The sequence below is a fragment of the Indicator indicator genome, chromosome 13, assembly GCF_027791375.1.
Source record: "Indicator indicator isolate 239-I01 chromosome 13, UM_Iind_1.1, whole genome shotgun sequence".
NCBI classification, from domain to species: Eukaryota; Metazoa; Chordata; class Aves; order Piciformes; family Indicatoridae; genus Indicator; species Indicator indicator.
In genome coordinates, this window is record NC_072022.1 from 20741058 (window position 1) to 20761436 (window position 20379).

General features: G+C 41.9%; 1 protein-coding gene across 1 annotated transcript in view; it reads left to right on the forward strand.

Moving 5' to 3' along the window:
* Window positions 1-3238: 3238 nt before the first annotated feature.
* Window positions 3239-20379, forward strand: part of MCF2L2 (MCF.2 cell line derived transforming sequence-like 2) — a 140042-nt gene continuing 122901 nt past the window's right edge. The window contains exons 1-2 of the mRNA XM_054385750.1: window positions 3239-3380; window positions 18570-18653. Of these exons, the coding sequence (XP_054241725.1) occupies window positions 3239-3380; window positions 18570-18653 (226 nt within the window). The remainder of the gene's footprint in view (window positions 3381-18569; window positions 18654-20379) is intronic.

A 20379-nucleotide genomic window follows, 5' to 3' on the forward strand; every position in this document is an offset into this window, starting at 1 on the left:
TTGAAATTGTGGCAATTCTCTGGCCATACAGTAATGACAGCAAGCACCTTCCAGCAAGCTGTAATTCCAAGGTGAACTGGTATTTCTAATGAAACTAGGCACTAGTGTCATTCCCCAAACTGTTTGGCTTAATGGCATCTGAGGATACCTGTGTGGTAGTTTTCTTCTTTTCCATCTTTTGATGACACTTGCTTACATTTATTTACTTGCTTATTCATTCACAGGCTAGCCAAGATGATGTTGCTAGGCAATGCTGGCAATTCATGAGCAGAAAACGTCTTCTTCCTTATCTTTCCCAAGTATTTTACTATGGTTGTCTGGAGCAGCAGCAAAGCATGTCCCTTCCACTCTGTGTTATCTGTGGAGAAGACCCAAGGGAGTATGCTTGCCATTTGCTGTACCTGCTCCCTCCACCACACTCTTCAGCATGCATAAAAACAGTAACTTGCAGTCAGACTGATACTTTTTAGCTAATGAAGGAAAATTGTGAAGAATCAATTACCCATGCTGAGCACATGTTTTGATAGTGTGTTATATAGAAGCATTCCTGCAAGCCAGCCCTTGGATACACCCAGTGTGTGCAGGTACATCCACTGCAGTGCAAAAGAGGTAATTTGTGTGTTAGGAAACAGGGCAGGTCTCATAGCGCTCCCATGTCACAGGTTTCTGATAGGTGGCAGGAGAAGCTAGCCCAGCTCCTTGTGAGATGTGAGTGAGAAGAAACTTGCAGGAGAATAAACAGATCCTTTTGTCCATCCCTTCTGGCCCTTGCAGCAGGGCACTTAAGTCCCTGAGGTAAACCTTACGTGCCCTGTTGCTAGATGTGAAGCAACATTGTCTGGAGCTGAGGTACCCCAGACGTCAGAGGTATATATTTAGCATTGTTTTGGATCAGTATTTCCTAGGGAAAGGCTGAGGCTTAGATGATTTTTTGGATAGTTTTCCTGGCATGTGGTCTGGCTACCTGTGCTTCAGAAGCTCACACCTAGTGCAGATTTCTTTTTGTATCCCCCTTCCAGCATCAGGCTTACCCCTTGGAACAGAGTGCCTCACAGATCATCCACATGGATACCAGTGGGAACAGCATATGCAAGAGAGGATGGCAGACAGAACTATATTGTCACAAAGGCTGGGCTCTCCTTCTCTAAAAATGTGCAAGGCTGAAGTGCAGTTATGCTGGGTATGTCAGACATAAACATGAGCATATTGCCAGAAAAGCTTCTTTCCCAAGGTACCTCATGTTTGCCTGTGTATGGAAGGACACCTTGCTCCCCTATAAAGAAAAAAAGAGGATGGAAGAAGGGCTTTAAGATAAAACTGCTGGGTTATGTTTCTCATTTTCTTATCTCATGATGACAGTTTTCAACAAATCTGCCTTCTGCATTACTGCTCTTCCTATCTGCAAAATTTTGCAGTCCCCTGGGAATTGCTCTGTGGAAGCTCTAATAAATATTTTACAAATGCTAATGAATCAGGTCACCCAACAGCTCAGCACATCGTTGTCATCACTTTGCAGACAGGGTTTTGGCGAAGTCAAAGAACAGGAGGGTGACCAGCTTCATGCCATGCAGCAAATTTGAAGGAGAGGGGAGTATAAATCTTTTACTTTAAGAGTGGGGATTCCCTTTACAGCTTCCTTTCATCAAAAGGAGACATCTTGAGGCTCACTACTTCCCAGGTGTGGTAGCTGTTTTATGGCATGGTTATTTTGTGTGTGCTGCATCAGTGAGCTGAAGCACTCACTGTGTGGTTGAGGAGAAGTGGATCTAGCATGGCAGAACCTGAAGTTGTTTATGGAATGGGGAAGAAATAGGGTTGAGTTGATTTTTTTATATGCTTCAGCTTACAGACATTCATGCCTGTCCATCTAGCTATTCACCATCTTAGCAATGGCATCATGTGAGACGTTTTTTTCTCTTGATCACCTTTGTTGCCTCTAGTTCATTCACTGATTTGTATTAGTTGGGCTTCTCCTTTCCTAGTCTACAGCCAGGGATAAGCTATGATTTGAGAGGGCCATGAGCTGAACAGCACTGGATGCAGCAATGTAATGTGCCAATAGTGGGGATTGCTTGAGCCATAGGAAGGCAAATGCTCTCCTAGCCTGTGTGCAACATCCTTGCAGGAAGCTTGGTCTGTGCTCAAGTCCCTGCAGTTGAGCTCAGCCCTGATTCATTAGCTTCTCTTTGTACTCTTTGCACTGTCACCAGCGCTGGCCTTGTGCCTGTTCGTGCATCTCCTGTGCAGTTTCCCCAGCCCCAAGGAAGGCTCCTTTTCTCCTTTTTCTTTCACTGCACCCGGTTTGAGTGCTCTCTGCACGCAGTTCCCCGAGTAGGAGTTTCTTCACAAGGCACTCTGATCAGTGATTTGTATTACAGTAATTGTTAAAAGGCAAAAAAAGTCAACTTAAATATTCAGCACCTTCAAAGAAATTTCTGAATGTATGTTTCAGATCTCTAATTTTGGTGTCAGACTGATGGATCTAGCTTCCTTTTTTTTTTTTTTTTTAAAAAGGGTCAGGGGTTGCACAGCTAGCAGAGCATGTCTGCCAGCAATATTCCCTTTTGTCCTCCATTCGCTTCTCTGTTCATTTAGGTTATCAGATCTTATGAGCAGGGACTGTGCACAGCAGCAGAGGGCTTTTTTGTACAGTTGCAGCCTCCCAGTACCACTGCCAGACGTATGAGTAATTGGTTGAGCAGCTCTGCAGAGCAGTCTCCTTGCACCGTCCAAGCTGAAATGCAGAAATAACAAAATCCATTCTCAGCAATGAAGAATCATAAAATCATAAGCCCAAAAGGGATTAAAAACCATGAAGAGAAACCTTGTCTTAAAGAAAAATTCTATATGAACATATCTGGCATGCTTTTTAAGAGACATTCTGTGATCTTGCAGTGTGCTTCTGGGATCTTCTGTCTTCATTGTTGCGAATAAGATAGCTTTAAATTAATGATAAGGAAGCCATTCAGGACATGGGCTGTGCTGAGGTTCACAGCTTTCATTCTGAATGAGAGAATAAAGTAAACTGATATGGAAAGCAAGGAGGAGAAACAAACACAGTCAGTAAGCCTATAAAAGTCTTAGCCAATTGCAATGGTGAACATCCTGCTAGCGAGGATGACCTTGAATGAACTAAGTGGGATAAAGTCACCAGCCTGGACTGACGATTGAAGAATCAGGCTGGATTCCAGCTAACTGAGGGAGCAGATTCCTGAGAAGAGTCTCCTGAGCTGTGGCAATGGCTTCCCGGTGTCGGAAATGTGGACAACAGGTGCCCAGGAATCCACCTTTCACTGCTGTCCGGATAACAGAAGGAGAAATGAAATCTTATCATGATTTTATAGGAGGATGCATTAGGCTGGAGCGCATGACAAAAAAAGGTATGTGAGGCAGCTTTAAAAGAAATAGCATCTTCTCTTAGTGGTAGCTGCATTGCATTCCTAGAATATTTGCAAAAAGATTACTTTTCTAATGCTTGCTCTGAGGATTCAGTGGCAAATAAAGGCAGCTGCCTGGATTTGGATATTAACTCGGGTAAGAGTGCATCATTTGATTTGGCTATATATTTTGGGGGTATTTGTAGTGCTTTGACCTAGAGGAAGTTAAAACAAATGCTAGACTCTTTCTGATTAAATGTTTATTTCATTTGAGTGTTAGACATTGAAGTTTATATATGAAGCAGGTATTTGCTGTGCTTGTGAAATACCTTTTTGAAATTAATCTAAGGAGATGGGACACTGGGTATCATGACCCAGCTGACCCTCTCACCCTGTGGTCCTACTGTATAGAAGATCAATATCTTTCTCTCTGTAAAGATTCTGGTTTTGCTGTACTCATAAAAGAAACTTGGACTATCAAGCTTTTTGTGCACTGAGTCAGTCTAGCTACAGGGCAGTATTCTACTCTTAGTGGGTTGCTAGTATAAGATGCTGGTGTCCTGGCAGTTCATGCTAATTGCATGTTAACTTTGAAGTGGATTTAACATGCAAGTTTCAAGTAGCTGAAATCTAGGTTGTTGGCTGTTTAGTCATATATGAAGATTGCTGAATCACAGAGCGTTTTTTCTCTGTGTCACTTGAGAGAAAGATTAACGAAGGAGCCCTTTGGATTCATTTTCTCTGTTAACTTGAATAAATATTTAGCAAACCTCAAATCCAGAAGCCTATTAACATGTTGACTAGCATGTGAGAAAAAGAGCTCCGAAAGCATGCAGTATGATTGTACTTTCAAGTTGAATTGTTTATTATGATTTAATTAGCTCTTCAGCAAAGAGAGTTGCATTCAAGCTGGTAAATCGAGAATATTCTGCAGAAAAAGAGATGGACCAGAAGCAGGTCATCTGCTGGCAGCTACTGCTTACAAATTGGGGTTTGCAGATGCTTTTCTCTAACAGGGCTCTAACTCACAATGCCAGAGTTTGAAAACTGCAAAGCCAGTCCATTGTATCTCTGCCCCTGACAGCCATCTATCCGTGCTGATTTTTGGGCTCAGTGCCTACCTATGCGTTGTTGTATTTGGCTGACCTCTCGGTAACACCCATGTGTCCAGTGGCACTCTCTGTAACGAGGCATTCTGAGTCCAGTGTAGCATGGCAGAAATGTCTGCTGTCTGAGAAAGACACAATAGAACTGAAGTTCCTTCCTGCCTCTGATCAGGTGCTACCAAGTTGCTTACTGCTTTGGGGGCTTGTGGGCCTGCTGGAGGCAGAGCTCAGGCATTTGCTATTCTTTTTCTTCCTGTAGGTAGTGAGAGGAAGGCACTGGTAAGAGCTTTGCCATGGTTACTGTTCCCAGGGAAACACCTTCCCTGCCTCTCATGTTGAGAGATGACCTGGCATATTATTATAGGTGGAAATCCCTTGGAAAATCATTTTCTGCTAGAGAGCAAATTCTGTGTCTACTCAGTCTGAGCCTGTTGCCATTTTGTGAGGCAGAAAGTGTCTTTGCTGCTGTTGTTTTTAAGTTATGATGATGATGCTGCAGGAGGGGCAGAAGTTAGCTTATTGCTAGGGACAAGATGCTTTTGGCTACATGCATTAAAACTGCATGAGCTGTGCAAATAGAGCAGTGATAATTCTGCATGTGGTAACAATGTTAGAAGGGAGCTAAGGATCTGGCAAAGCGGCATAGGAATTCTGAATAACATTGCCTGGGTTCTTTTGTAGAATTGTTTTGTTTGGAAAAGACTTCAAAGATCATTGAGTCCAACCATCAGCCATTCTCCTGCTCTGAACTGTCTGGCCCTGTACTCATCTCTTGTTTTGGCCTTAGTTTTAAGGTGGAACCAGTGGCAATTACCTGCCTCCGCAAACAGTGGACCCTGATGATGTAGCTACGACTATCCTTTGAAAACAGACTTTGAAAGGTGGCTTTGAAAGCCATTTTCCCCTTGCAGTAGGTGCTGTATAAACCCAGGGGGAGAAAGATGATCTATCCTATAGAATATTAGCTCTGCCTGCCCCATTTTACTAGTCTTTGCTAGTAGCAGAGACTCGTTGACAAACTCTCAGGGTGGACATGTGTCTTTTTCCCAGGCTGGCTCTGTCTGAACACGGTGGCAATGCTGGATCTCTGTGGCATGTTCTGACTTGACTCTTCCTTGAGGGTACCCTTTCTGCAATGTAGAGATCCAGGCAGGTTGGTAACTAAGAGGGCTAACTAGCAGGTGATTACTTAGTACTTCAGGCACTCCAAAGTATGAAGCATTTTTCACATACATGCCACATCTGTGGAGCCCTGTGAACATTCTGTGGCAATTTTCTCTCTTGTACTAAACATTGTATCAAGGAAAGATAAAAGGCACACAGGTAAGGATAGCAGAAATAGAGGCCATGTGGTGGCCTGCAGGTAACCTACCTTTCAGCAGCAGTACCCCATAGCAAGCAGCACTGTGCCAAGATAATCCAGTTCCTGAATCCTGCAAATTCAAGGCTTGCTTTGAAACAATGTGATTTGTTTTGAGGAGTGGTTAAAAGTGTCATTGTATGCTCCTGTTTATGTAAAGAGATTAAAATAGTGAATGCTTACAAAAAGAAACTGCTGCTGGGGGGCGGGGCAGCCAAAGGGCAGTTTGGCTATGGACATGTGATAACTGCTCAGAGCTCCACAACAGGTGGAAAAGGAAAAAGGACCTCGTTGTATGAGCTGGCCTATGGGTGCTGAAGTCCCCTCTGGGATCTGATGTGCAAATGGTGCTATTTTGAGTACCAGTATGTGACCTTGAGATTCACTTGGGAGCTGCAGCTGTAAGGTACTGTAACTGACAACCAAGGGGAAGGACCACTCAGAAAGCCAGGCAAGAAATGTGTCCAGAAATCCAGGCCAGATCTGATCCTTCTTGTAGAGCTCTCAGTTCCTCACAAAAGATACTGAAGCTGAAAGCAAAGCTAGCCTCTTGTCATGAAACACATCACTCTTGGACAGTGGCTCATGTGCCTTTTCAGCACTGACATGACTATTCATGTCACTCAGCTACTGCATAACATACTCTGTGCTTGAGGACAGCTCCTGCCAAAACGACTCTCTCTGTCCCCAGATGCTCTTAATTAGTCTCCCCTGTGATGCTCAAGTCCTCCAGTAGGACCACACTTTTACTGGGGCTTAACATGGAGGAATGAACATTGGCTGCATGCTGTGGAGCTTAAGGCTGCAGATAATATATTTTAAGTGAATAAATGTGTGTTTTTCATCTATGCTTAAGGCTGGTGGCTTCATAAAAAGGGTTATGAATCTGCAGACACTAAGGAGTATACAGCTCATTACTGAGGTTAGTTGGGATTTTGCTGCTGCAAAACCAGGCAAGATCTTCTTTGTCAGTAGGGTGGGGATCTGTCTCTTGTATTAACAGAATATTTCTGATTTTGTATTTCAGTAGGACAGAGGAATGCAACAGTTCTGTCTGCCTGGCAATCATGGGTGCTTGTTCTCTGTCTTAGTGCTGTGTCTCTCTTGCTGATGAAAATTAAAAGTGGTTCTTCAGATTTAAATGTTCAGGGAGGAAAAGAGACTGAAGTATTGGAAATTAAGGATTTAAAGATAGAAAACTGCTTTTCTGGTGCTATATCCAGAAGGAAATCCCACCTGAATGATTTCAATCTGAAATTTCTTGAACTTTTTGGAGCATTTCCACCTTCAATAGTGAAACAAACAAGAAACTCTTTCCTTGTGGCTGACCTTTCCACAAGGGTGCTGGTTACTGGGGAAAGTGACTCTTTCATGTGAAAGCTGAAATCTGAAGTGTAAGTTGAAGGTATTTCTAACCACCTTGAGACTCAGTCACACTGCCTCATCTGCCACACAATGGCTCAGATTTTTTTTCTTGGTTTATTTGTATTCAGAATCTATTCTCTTCAATGTAAAATGCTACCTAGGGAGCTTGTGCTATTTTTTTTTTCAGCTTACTCTTGCTGCAAACAAAATAGCTAAAATAAAATACTCTGGTTTCCACAGAGGTGTCTTGTCTTAGATCCTTGTCTCTTTTCACCTCTTCCCATCAATATGCAGCCTGCTCTGCTGCTGTTGGGCAATACTGAACCCTGTTTACCTAATCAAAAAAGTCCAGAGGTTGGTGATGAAAATAGGGAAGTCATGTATTGATTTCCATTTTAAGAGTTTTGAGAGATAAGTAGTACTGAGGAGATGAAGAGAACAAATTCTCAGAGGGCAAGTTATCGCAGAGGCCTTCTGGGTATTTATGGTTTTTCCTTCCTCCCACGATACCAGAACAAGAAACAACTCAGTGAAATGGAAAAACATTAAACATGAATAGACAGATTGCTGTGACTGGTAACGTTTTGTTAACTTGTGGGACTTATTACCACAAGATAATAGCTCAGCTTGCTTTTTCTGTATTGCCTAAATTGTAGTATAAACTGTCTGGGAAGAAGATTTCAAGGGAAAATGGTGCAGAATGTACTGAGAGGTTGGAGAGCATCGCTGCAGATTTCTTCTCCTGGTTATGCCCATGGAGCTTGTTCTCCAATTTCAACCAGTTCTGCTCCTTCAAGCCCCACTGAAAGACACAGTTCTGCTGTGCTAAAATGTTGATCTGTGTACAAACCATGCTGCTGTTTTATTATCTGAGTCTTGCTGTGGATTAGTCTGGCCAGTGAGAGTCAAAGCTACAAATTCTCCTTCTTCACCACCTGGATGTTATTTAGTAGAATTACTGGTGCTCAAGTACAAAAGTGTGGTTTAAAAAAAAAAAAAAAAAAGCTTGATTGTGGTAGCCTAGCTTCCTGTATATGGATATTTGGACTATGCCAGGTGTCTTATTGCACAAATTTCTGATCCTATTAGGTCATTCCATTTCTCAAGGAAAAAATAAAATAAAAGAGAATCCTCCAGGCTTTTACAACAAACAAGAATTATTGACCAAATATTCATTTTTCTGGTCCTTTTCTAAGCCAGGATGCCTTACCAGCTTTGCTCTGCACAGAGACAGCACTTTATTCATGTTCAGAGCCTGTTCCTGTGAGTCATTAAATTGGGGATTTCTAAGTTCAGGCTGTTTGTCTAAACTCTTGAATCATCACCCTGATACACTGTGCTGCCATGGGGGTGTCTAAGGAACAAGAGTCTACATGGCTGAAGATCTGATAATGAAATTCGGATGCTGTTAATTAGTAAGATCATCCTCTGCTGGCATTGGGGGGAAAAGTGAAATTAGATGGGGAAAGGTAAAAGAATGGGATACTCTCTTCCATATTCCCCTGATTTTTACCACTGGACTTAAGAAGGGAGATCTTCCAGAGAAGGGATGAAATAGGGGGCAGGCAACTATTGGAGTCAAAACCACAATAAGAATCAATGGGCAGGAAATTAAAGTGAGAACTCTGAAAAACAAGCCAATTTCTTTGTGATGGCCCACTCTAGGGGAAGCAGTGGCTTTGCAGTTGCCTGGGGCCTTTAACATAAGATTAAAGTGCTTTCTAAAATGCTAGCTTAATCCAATTTCCAGGAACGTCTTGTGTGTTCAGCAAGTCAAACACAATGAACCTAGTGGTCTCCCCTGGTCTTGCAGTGAAAGAATCAGAAGATGATCTCTGAGTTAGAGATTAAGTTGCAAGCCATTCCTTGTCAAGCTTTTGAAGACTCACACCCTCAGATGAACATGTGGGGTCATGTACAAGTTATTTCAATGAAAGTGGAGTATGTTTATAGCAACCTAGGATCAGATCCTTGAAATTATTATTTTTTTAATATGAACTTTCATTTGTACTGCAGATGGTTACCACTAACAAAATCTGAAACATCAGTATTACTCTATTCCATATGCTGTGCACTGGTGAGACAATATTTGGATAATATGAAATATTACTCTACTGAGAGAGGCACAACTAAACCATTTGAGCCCAGGAAAGACACTTTACAGATGCTCACTGAAATTAACTTTAATGATGCAGATGAAAAAATGTCTGACACTTGTAAACATAATTTATGAAACAAAGTGCTGCTGGATGAGCTTTCCTTTGAGCATGCAGTGTACCGGGAGGAATTTCTTGGTGCCTCTTCTTATTGTAGGAATCCAGCATAAGGTGAGTCATTTGTGTTCACTTGCAGAGCAGCATTTATTCTTCTGCAGCTAGACTTCCTGCTTGTGCAGCATCTCTACACCCAGGGTGAAAGTGATCTTCAGAGCGCAACCATCTCTCACGTTTATCAGCCGCTTAACATGCATGTGGCACTTGCTCATGACGCTTTTGAGCTTCTCCCACACTCTCCTCCAAGAGCCCCTGCAGGAAGGTTACGAATGCTGCCCGGGAGAGGGCAGAGCATGACTCCAGACCTTCTCTGGGGAGCTCTGCTAGGATCTGACCCTGCTGTCTGCTGTGGGGGTCCCGCTGGATTTCAGCTGAGTCTCCGTGCGTAACTGGGTGGTTGTCCACTCACTGTGAGTAAGCAGAGCCGAAGCTCCCAGCCACAGCCTCCCCTCTCGAGAGCAAATCCTGTCTGGAATGGGAGACATTTTAATTGTGAATTAGTTACATGCGGACATTTGTATCAGTACAGGCAGCAGAGTAACACCACATGCTTGCTCCAGCTGGCAAATGCATTTGCTTAGCTTGCACTTTAGGAGGGCCTGGGGGAAAGAAAGTGCAATGTACAAACGTACAGTGCATCTTGCTGCTCTCCTAGTCTTACCTACCTAGTAGCATCCCTCTGTAACCCTACAGGTGTCTTAAGCTGTCGTGTGTATCTTCTACCTAGCATGGTGATGATCTACTTTGATTTGACATTTATCTGTCACTACATACAACATGCTGTTAGTTTTCTCGTGCTGTACTATAAATGTCACGATAATTTGTGCTGGTCAGATGATGGAGAAAGAATGGAAACGCTAGGCGTTTTACTCTCAGGAAAGATCCACTCCAGCAGCCTGTGTAAACATCTTTGATCTGCTCAGGCACAGGAAACTGGGGTTGGCCAGGGACCTGGATTCCTCTCCTCGTGCCTCAGTTTCCTTATAAAATGAATGACACGTCTTTTTTGAGCTTGACTGATGGTAGGACATGCAGAAAAAACACAATGTTGCTGCTACATCATGTATCCTAGGGGACAGCTGCTCTGCTGTACCCTAGATAAGGAATGACCCGAATCTAAAGTTATTGAACTGCTAAGAGTTGTGGTGGTAAAGGGACAATTTCATCAATAAACCTAGTGGTGAAATGGTGACCTGGTATTGCTTCAGATGGCTATGGAAGCCACGCTACCATTGCATACCAGTGTGAACACGTGTTCTCTTCATGCACTGTGCAAACATCTGTCCTGAATTATTTGTTGAACTAGATGTGTAGAACTGATTACTCCCTTGTTCATGAGCTGTTTCCAACCAATTCATAGGTCTCAGGCAGTCTTCTCCTTTGTCTTTAAATAACAGTACCATGCTTTGGTGTGTGGGTGTGCCTTTGGGATAGTACTCCAAGGCAGCTATTCACAGCAGCACTGTTGGTTTCCCTTGGCCCTGAATACTCTACTATTTAAAGTTATTTTAATGAGAGCCCTTTCCTTAGTCTGAGAAAGTCAATCTGTTTAGTCTCTTGTTGGGATGTACCCTTATTTGTGCTAAGCTCTGAATGCCTCTGAAGTGTCTAAGGATCTGAGCTGAGAGCTCCCTGGCAGGGAATAAGCCAGCTGTACCTTGGGGAGAGTTAATGCTTGGGTATGGTGCATGTCAGAGGACTCTGCTGTGGTTTGCGTTTAAGCAGTTACTAAGCAATTTGTGCAGTTGCCTCCAGGAGAGTGTCAGCTCTTTGATTCACCGTTAGTTAGATCCAGGACTGCTTCCACAGGAGGCTGGCTCTCTCCATCCCTCCCCTCTGGCTCGTGTGAACTCAGCAGGACTGCAGAGAAGTCAGCCTGTGACACAAGAGAGGACACATGCTTGTGAGTGTGTGTGGGTCTGAAGGGGAGGCATGACTTTTTGCAGTGTGTTTCTGTGGCTTTTTCTAATGAGCATCTGATCTGAGACAGTAGTGACAGCTTGGAGAAGGCTGCTGGAGGGGTGGCTGGATGGATTGTCTCAAGCAGAGACTGAGATGTATTCAGAGTGCTGCTGGCAGCAGCGATGGCTGCTATGGCTCACTGTTTGTCTCCAATGGCAGTAACCAGGGAAATATTTTTGAGCTAACTGGCCCCTGCTCAGGAGTGCGCAAGAACACAGTTCATGAGCTCCTGAGCCAAGTGGTCCCTCAAAAATTTTATGAATATGCACTGGAATGATTTTACTGGGTGCAATAGCTCAGAGCAGAGCCAGTGGCTGGAATTTTTCTAAGATCCTGTCTTAGAAACTGTGAAACTGTCTGCTGGCAAGCTCTGGGGAGGGAGGAATGAAGCCTGCCATACAGTTTGCCATATCTCTTGATTACATTAGTGTCCAAGTGTTGCAGTGAATGTATTTTAGCTTCACAGTTCACCACATGTGGTTTGTGTTATTCGTGATGGATTTTAACATGACAGGGTGAAAATGCGAAACCTTCTTTTGCTGCCTTCTGTTCTCTGAGCAGGAATTTGTGTTCTAAGAATCTAGCATTGTTGTGAAGCACAGGTTTTGGGAAGAAGGGAAATTAATTTTCCTCTAGCAAAACAATAGAAATCATCAAGGAGTTTTTACTACTGAGGGACTAGGCAATGGACTGTGTCACACTGCTGTAAATCTGGATTAATTTCTTGAAGCTGACACTAAGATTAGACCTTGGTCTTTAATTAATTTTATTAGGGGAGTTTCTGTTTTGTGGAAAGCAGAATGTAACATCCCTCCAGTAGTATTCCAGCATGTGCTCTGTGAAATCAAGGAATGCCTGTCCCCAAAAACCAAATTAAATTAATTTTGCTGAGCAAATGATGTGGCGTGGGGTGTTTATTTAGCTTTTTGCTGATCATGGATAGTTCTTAATGTATAGTGAAGAGTTGTTAATTTCATATCTGTCTCTTATGATTATACAGAAATATTATGTCTTCAAAACAGAATGGGATATGAAGTGACCTGAACTGAATGGTGAGAGTCTATGCTTTAAGAATTTTATAGGAGTTTGTACAATTTAGCTTTTATGGGGATTACTAATCAAGTGTTCTTGGATGTGTGCATTAATGTATGGTACACTCTGACAACAAGTAGTCGTGGAAGTCCTTGAAGTGTGACTGTAGATATAAACTTGCACACACCAGTGTATTTTTTTTTAGAATGTACCAAGAGTAAATCAAAATACTGGCTTATTTTCACTTTCTTTCCCAATCCTCCCCCCCCCCAATGAATTTTAAGACATTTTCTTTAAAAACAAATGAAAAATCACGCCAAACAAGAGTATCAAAAGATTATTTTTCAAGATGTGATTAAATGGAAAAAGTGTTGAAATATTTCTTCACACGAGGAAGTCTGTATCAATTTGGCTTAGAAGGTTGAAACAAACTCTAGAGGGTGCAGGTTAGCAGTAGCAACACTACATATTGTAATAGTAGGGACCCATACTGACTGAGCTGGTAACACCCTGCTTGACAGTTTGATGCAGAAGTGAATAACTGACTTTTTTTTTCTTCTTTTGGGGGTTTTGTTTTTGCTTTGGTTTGTTTTTTTTAAACTATATATAAACATGATTGAAAACTGTCAACTTCATTACTTCTCAATTTTGGGCTCTCTGGGCTCAAATTTTAATTCTGTATCTGAACTTCCTGACCATCCACTGTAATTCTAGACTTATACCTATTTAAATGTTTAATAAAACAGGACTTTTCCTCTAGTTTCAGTGCAGCTGTATGTGGATTCAACTTGGCCTTATGCATGTGCCTGAGGGTTCTTCTGAATTAGCAACCACCTGAAAGCTTGGATCTAAATCTAGGGGACTGGGGGTTTGCAGGGGTAAAGTTCAGGTTTGGATCCAAAATAATTGTGGTTCACTTGCATTTCCAAGGTAAAGGGGGAGAATGCTGGACTCCTTGTGACCTGAAAGTCACTGCAAGTAAGTCCTTGAAAAGTCCTGTAGTTTACTAATGGCTGATGTGTTCTTGAGGGTGAGCTAGAGATTGCCTTTTTATGTAGTGGCAATGCTGACTTGCAGATAACTGGGAATTGCATTTCTCCCCAGTGTCTCTGAGGCCTTAATGCCTGCCTGTCTCTAGTCCTTACCTTCTTACTTGGACAATATTTAGATGCCTCTTCTGGAGGCTGCCACTAAAGGCTGCTTTGAGCCTCTCTTGAATCTTTTGTTCAGTAAAGTGAACACCACATTTAATCAATGAGATGAGCTGAAAAATGCAGTGATCCAAAGTAAGTTGAACAGTCTTTGCTGAAAGACTTAAACTCAGAAGGAATGTGTCTTGTGCCTGCAGAGTAAGGCTCAGGTAAAGCTGTCCTTTGTGAGGCTGTGCAGAGTGCTTTGGAAATACTGATCACTACTTAGCATAACAAAAGGAGAAAACTCCAGAGCAGATCTACTGCAGTTCAGCTTTTGCCCAGGTAGACATCGAGAGTCAAAAGTTTTTGAATTCTTCAGAGAAAGGTGTGCATTTCTACCCATTCTCTTTCATGGATGTTGTTTGGTAGTTCCATCTGCACCATGGCCTAGATCTGTCCCCTTCTCAGAGGATCACAGCATATCAGCAGAAAACAAACAAGCAAACAGACCAACCCCAAAATAACCAAAACCAAAACAGAACTTTAAAGGATGTCTCCAAATATGAACTGTTCTGTCTTTGGACATTAGTTTGAAAACTTTGCTATGAAAGTTGGGTTTACTGAGAACAGAAATTGCATTTTAACAGATACACTTTGTAGGTTTTGCAATTGTGTTTACTTAGCAAGTGATGTGAGAGAAAAGATGACACTACTCACCTACCTATCCTGCATGTTGGCTGTTGCTTGAAGAGTGTTTTGATCTAAGACAGTTTCTCTGCTTGAAGAGCTAATCCTGGCCTTGCCATTTCCCACCCCACACTTTACTAGCACTTGAAGCTCCTTTGCAGAGAACTGACCCAGATGAGAAGCGATCCACTTTATTTAGAATGTTTTTTTCCTGGATTTGCTTTCAGTTGAGTCAACATGGGTTTAAAAAAAAGGGAATGTACAGAAGAAAAAGAGAAAGGATGGGATTTCCTTTCTGCTTATTGCTGGAGTTTTAGTTCCTCTTTAAAGCAAACAAGCTGTAGTACAGTGAGCTTGTATCTTGATCTTGCCATTTCTCTGTCTGGGCTGAAAGAGTAAACAAATCTTTTCAAAAGTAAACAAAGGACACAAATGGTGAGAAAGGTAAACAAAGAATTAACAAAAAGAAACTCAAACCAAGAAATTCTTTTGCTGATGTAGTAACTTTGAAGTTCTTTTTATCCTTCAGGAAGGGAAATATTTTGCTTAAGGGTTTGCACTGGGAATTCTGGTGGGACAGAATATTTTTCTAATCCTTTAGCCTGCTTAAACCTTATCAGTGAGGACATGCAAATTTGTCTCCTTAACATGTTTAATTCTTGAAATCTAATTTAGCTCTCTAAACTCCTAGCTAACTGCTGTTGCTCACAGCAAGCAGAGGACTTGGAAGAACTTTTGAACCATAGGTACTTTGCAACTTTCAGACTCAGCACTTGTGTGTTGCCTTTTGATACTTTTTAAGAAGAGTAAGAACATATAACATTATATTACATTCCTGCTCTTGGGATGAAATCCCTGGCCTTACACTTAACCCTATCTCTTTTCCACTGTATCAGCAGTCAGGTTTTCCCACAAACCTACAATTCTGTTTTGAATGTCGCTTTTGACTGAGCTTGCACAAAGTAGAAGGCAGCTGATGTATTTTGCAGTTCTACCAAAGTTTTTATTTCACTGCCAGTTCTCTTCCTCCCCTTTGAATTACATATTAGGCTGTCATTAAGAAGAGATAAACTTTGTTCTGGAAATTTGTAACCCATTATTCCAACATTAGTGACTTCAGATTGGGGATTGAAACACTCCTCTCCTCTAGTCAGCTGGCGGCCAGACAGTTGTATCATTCAGTCACTGAGAGATAAAGAAACCCCAGTGTCCTCTTGTGGATGATTGCCTTTGGTTGTCTTTCATGGAGCAACAGGCACTGCTGTGTCAATCTGCTCAGTGCAGTCCAATCTTTCTCTCCAGCATGTCATCTTTCCCACACTATTGAAAACCACTAGTGGTCATTAATATGTAAACTACTTTTCCCCTGCTCAGAGGAGAGAGGAAGGAACAAGATCCTATTCGTTGTAGCTTTTCATCAACTGCTGTTAGCATAGCTCTGAAGGCAGCAGTCTGCGAGCTGTGTTCCAGGCCTGCTGCAGGAATACAGTTGTGGTGAGAAATAAAATAGGCAGGGGTGTGCGTGTGTGTGTGTGTGTGAAACCCAAGCATGCTTCATGTTTGAGAGAGGAATTATGAAGCGTGACTGAATGGCTTTTCCCTTAAAGATATGGCACAGTTGCAGCCAGCCTCCCTCGAGGTAGATCTGGGAGGGAGGAGAAGCTGTGTCAGACAGATGGCTATAGTAATTGCTTTTTTTTCTCCCCCTTGGTGGAAAACCTTGGGAAGCAAAACTGTAAGGCCCAATTCTTTTGCAGTGTAACTGGTCTCTACTAGGAACTCAATTCACAGCAATTTAAGAAGAGAACCCAGACTAGATAAACAGACTTATTTAATTTTTTTCCCCACTAGTATCACATCCTGTGTTATATTTTAACAGTCCCAGCAATTTCAGTTGGCCCAGGTAATGAAGAGCTGCATGCTACGTGTAAAGATTCAACTTTGGTGACCTACGTGGGGGATTGGAATTGTTTCACATGATACTGTTTGTACAATTAAGCTTTTTCATTTTTTAAATTTGAGAAGGTATGTGTAATGGCCTCTTCAATTTAACAAACAAACAAAAAAAGTGGCCAGGGGTTCTCCAGTCTCTTCTGCAGATATTAGCCAGGTGCAATGAAGCAAGACATTTGTTGTTGAGCTCCTGAGGCTTGTCAGCTTCCTATAACTTTTCCACTGACTTTTGGGTTTTGGCAGGGTCATATCTGGATGTTAAGTCATGACTCTGAATGTAAGATGCTGTTGTGAAGCTGTTCTGTGATGTAGTTTTTATCGTTGTCATTCTGGTATATTGGAGCATGTGGGGAGAAGGTAAAGTGGGCGTCCTACAAAGGTTGTATCTACCTTCTGTGTTCTGATCTCTACTGAATGTTCAGGGTTTGATATAGAGAATAAGCCAGAAGTCTAAGTTGTCCCAGTAAGTCTTTTGAAACAAATTGTTCTCTCCCCTACCTACAGCCCCCACCAGTTCAGGAGATCCCGAGTCTGACTGGTCTTATACATATATATGCTGATATGAGCATAGTTCACACAGTGATATGCAGTGCTCTCTAACTGTGTGGCCAGGTGTTCTGCAGACACCCAGCCTGGTTCCTTGGAACAGTGTATCTCTGCTCAGAGTGAAAATAAACTAGTCTGTGTCCAAATCTAAGCCTTAGCTCTGCTAACTATGTGGGACTGTGTACATAGATGACCAAAACAGTAGATTTAAAGTACTGTGACCATCACTGAAACCAAGATCTCTAGCTGTGATGTTGCTCTTAGCCATCTGCAATGTCAAGAATCAGAGAAGATGATAATGGGCTGCATATGCAGCGTGGAAACAAAGGTTGCCAAGTCAAAAATATTACTCATTCTAGTTTGTATTTTCCTCTTATTGGTTCTAAAGGGAGGATTTGCAGAATCAGCCTCCTTGAATTTTTTTTTTTTTTCCCCAGTTGCTTGGAATTATTGCCTTGCTTTGTGTGTCAGCCAAACTCTGTGTAACACCTTTCCACATTGTGTGTCACCATCTGCCTAGGAGAGGGAAAGGACACAGCTCTTTGGTTACTTTTTCTGAAGTCATTAGTGAAGGGTTTGAAAATTAATAGAAAAGTTTCCAACTGACATTGTGCCTTTTAAAACCTAGAATCTCTAGTTCTGGAAAGGATCAGAGCTGATACCTGAAAGCGAGGCACAGATGGTATTTCAGGCAGTGCACTAGGATGCAGGAGAAAGAAGCCAATTTCTAACCTCTCTGACCTCTCTCTATTTCTGGACAGCTTATTTAAAACTGGGTGCACCAAGGCATTTTATTGTGTTGACATCAGTGAAGATCTTAATGCTCAAATAGGGCAACTACCTGCCTGTGCTGAGATGTGAGGTCTATCTGAACCCACCTTCCTTCTTTCCACCTGCTGTCTGGGTAGTTAGAGGGAACCTGTACTAAGCCAGGACTGATGCCTGTTCTGTAGCTGTACAGTGGCTAAAGGCTTAATTACAGTAGATGCTATTGTAACAGAACCTTCATCCTGCCAGTGAGCTGGCAAATATTCCTCTATAGATGTTGCTGGTCTAGACTGGAATGAAGAGTGAACAATTGGGTGCACCTGTTACAGAGAGATCAAATTAGCTCAATGCAAGGTTGCAGTTGCTGCTCACTGAATAGATCACACCGAAAAATTGTGGTGATTTTTCCCCAGCTGCTTGCCAAGTTATTTTTCACCTTTTCAGTGTTTACTTGAAAAGAACAGGCTTTGTTTTCATGAGAAGAAAGCCTCACAGCCTCTTATTTCCTCCTTTTACTGTGTATTCACTTGTAGCGGAAAAAGCACCAGCAAAGGAAACTGTTGTGGATTGGTTGGTTACACAAAGTCCTCAAGCAGAAACCAGGGAGTTCAGGGTGGAACATGGCACAGTATCTGTGATCTGTGATTTGTGATTTCAAAAACCAAAAAGCTGCTTTATGTGAGAGGCCAAATGAAGTGGCTCAATACGGAGCATGAAGTAGTAAGGAGCAAGCTGTCAGCTTGAGCAAACCTGGCAAATCTACTGGAGCTGGTTTGTGAAAAGCTCTCTCTGAAATCATCAGGCTATAGATAAAGTAAGTAGACTGAGGATGAGACTCTGTAAGTATCATAAGCTTCTCTGTGATAGTCATATAAATCTGAACCAATAGTCAAGCCAGGCTCTTTTCCTTCAAGTGTCATCTTTGTTTTGCTGGGTTCTTAAAGGATGGAAAAAATGTCATTAATGTTTTATTAACTCACTGAAGATTTCTATTTTCACTTGCACAGATGAAATCATGCAGCAGGAGATACGACCGCTGGTTGCAGTGGATATAATAGAGCAGCTCCACAGGCAATTTGCTATCTTATCAGGTAAGAAATTGCTGTAATCACACTCTGGGATTCTCTTGGAAACTATTGGAATCTGCCATGCTGTCTGTCACCCTCTGTACAGCAGTCAAAACAGTATTTTTATATTGCTGATGAGAAGTGCTTGTACAACAAACATTCACAATGTATGGAACTGATAAATCCCAACTTGCTGTGCTTCTTTTAATTAAGACAAGTTAATTTTCCATGCTCTCTACAGTGGAATGGGGGGAAACAGCTTTAGAAGGTAAGAAATTAAACAAATCTTTGCATACAGATCTTTGCACAATGTCCCAGCATCTTATTTATGGGAAAAGATTTTGGTCTATCAGGGAGCTATTCATGACCTTCCTCCTCGTCCTCGTTTGCCTTTGTTTCAGAAATGATTCATTTCTGAAGTGTAAGGTTTTAATCTTTTAAAGATTTGATTATTACACATTCCTTTGTTTGCCTGAAGTTTGCAATCACACAAAGTGACGCAGTTCCTGCCACAAAAAATAGCTGATATTGAAATATTTGCCAAATTATTTAATGCACTTGTTTCTGTAGATACTGTAGAAGAGAAATCCTTATCTGGATCCTGGAACGACCTCTGCTGTTGACTGTATGGCCTCTGGCAACTCCTTTTGTTTCTGTTTCTGCCTGTTCTGCAAAATAAGGGAATTAAGAATTTGCTTTCCTTCACAGTAGCGTGAATTTGCACAAAATACTAACAGACTGTTAAAACAGGGTACAAAAGTACCCAGTTTGGTTAGCCTGTCCCTCTCTGCATGGTGCAGAGGAGCAGAGGGTACACAAACTGGGCTCTGCAAATGATCAAGTCTGCAGGCCCAGTCTTTGCTGAATTTTCACATTTTTAAGCACACTCCAAGCTGCCAAATTAAATCCCAGTCTTAAATTACTCAGAATCCTTTATGGAGCTCTGAGTATTAAAACTTGATTTTGAAGGTTTCCAGGTAGCATCCTGTGACAGTTTAATAAACTCAGTAACTGTTTTGCATTCAGTGGAAAGTATTGACAGCAGAGGTGAAAACGGCTGCAGTAAAACATCTCAGTGTCACATCTTACTAGAGTTCCCAGCCCACCACTGTGCTCAATGCAGGGTAACTAGGAAATGCTAGTGTAGTACCTAGCCTAAGGCAAATGTTGTGGGGTAATGTTGCAGTATTCTCCTCTGGCTCTCCAGGCATTCACCTGCACAGCCTGTGCTTACTAGAGTTCTGCCATGCCAAACAGGAGAAGATGGTGAGTAACTTTTTAAGTGCTCCACATCTGATTGCCTGACAATACACAGATGCCACAGCAAGGTCTTGGAAGTATTCGTGGTCAGGGAAACCTTGGGCAGTGCTTTCCCTTACCATGACAGCTGTTTAACAGGAAAAGATGAGTGATGTGTAGAAGTTCAATCCATTAATTTGGGGGCTATTGTCAACTTTGAAAACAATTCTCACTTAAAGAATTGACAGTTGTGGAAAGTGGCAGAAGGCAAAAAAACCCAAAACAACAAACCCACAAACAAAAAAAACATTTCCAGTTCCAGATAGAACTTTAAACATGGCACAGAAAAGTTGAAGGTAAATACAAAAAAAATGTATTTTCATATCTCTTTATGGACTCAATATTTCAGCAATGCCTATATTCTAATCTGCTATTTTAGCAAATGCAACTCTTCACTTTTGATCTAATTCTTTTATTCTTGGAAGCAGTAAAAAGATGTTAAAATAAGACT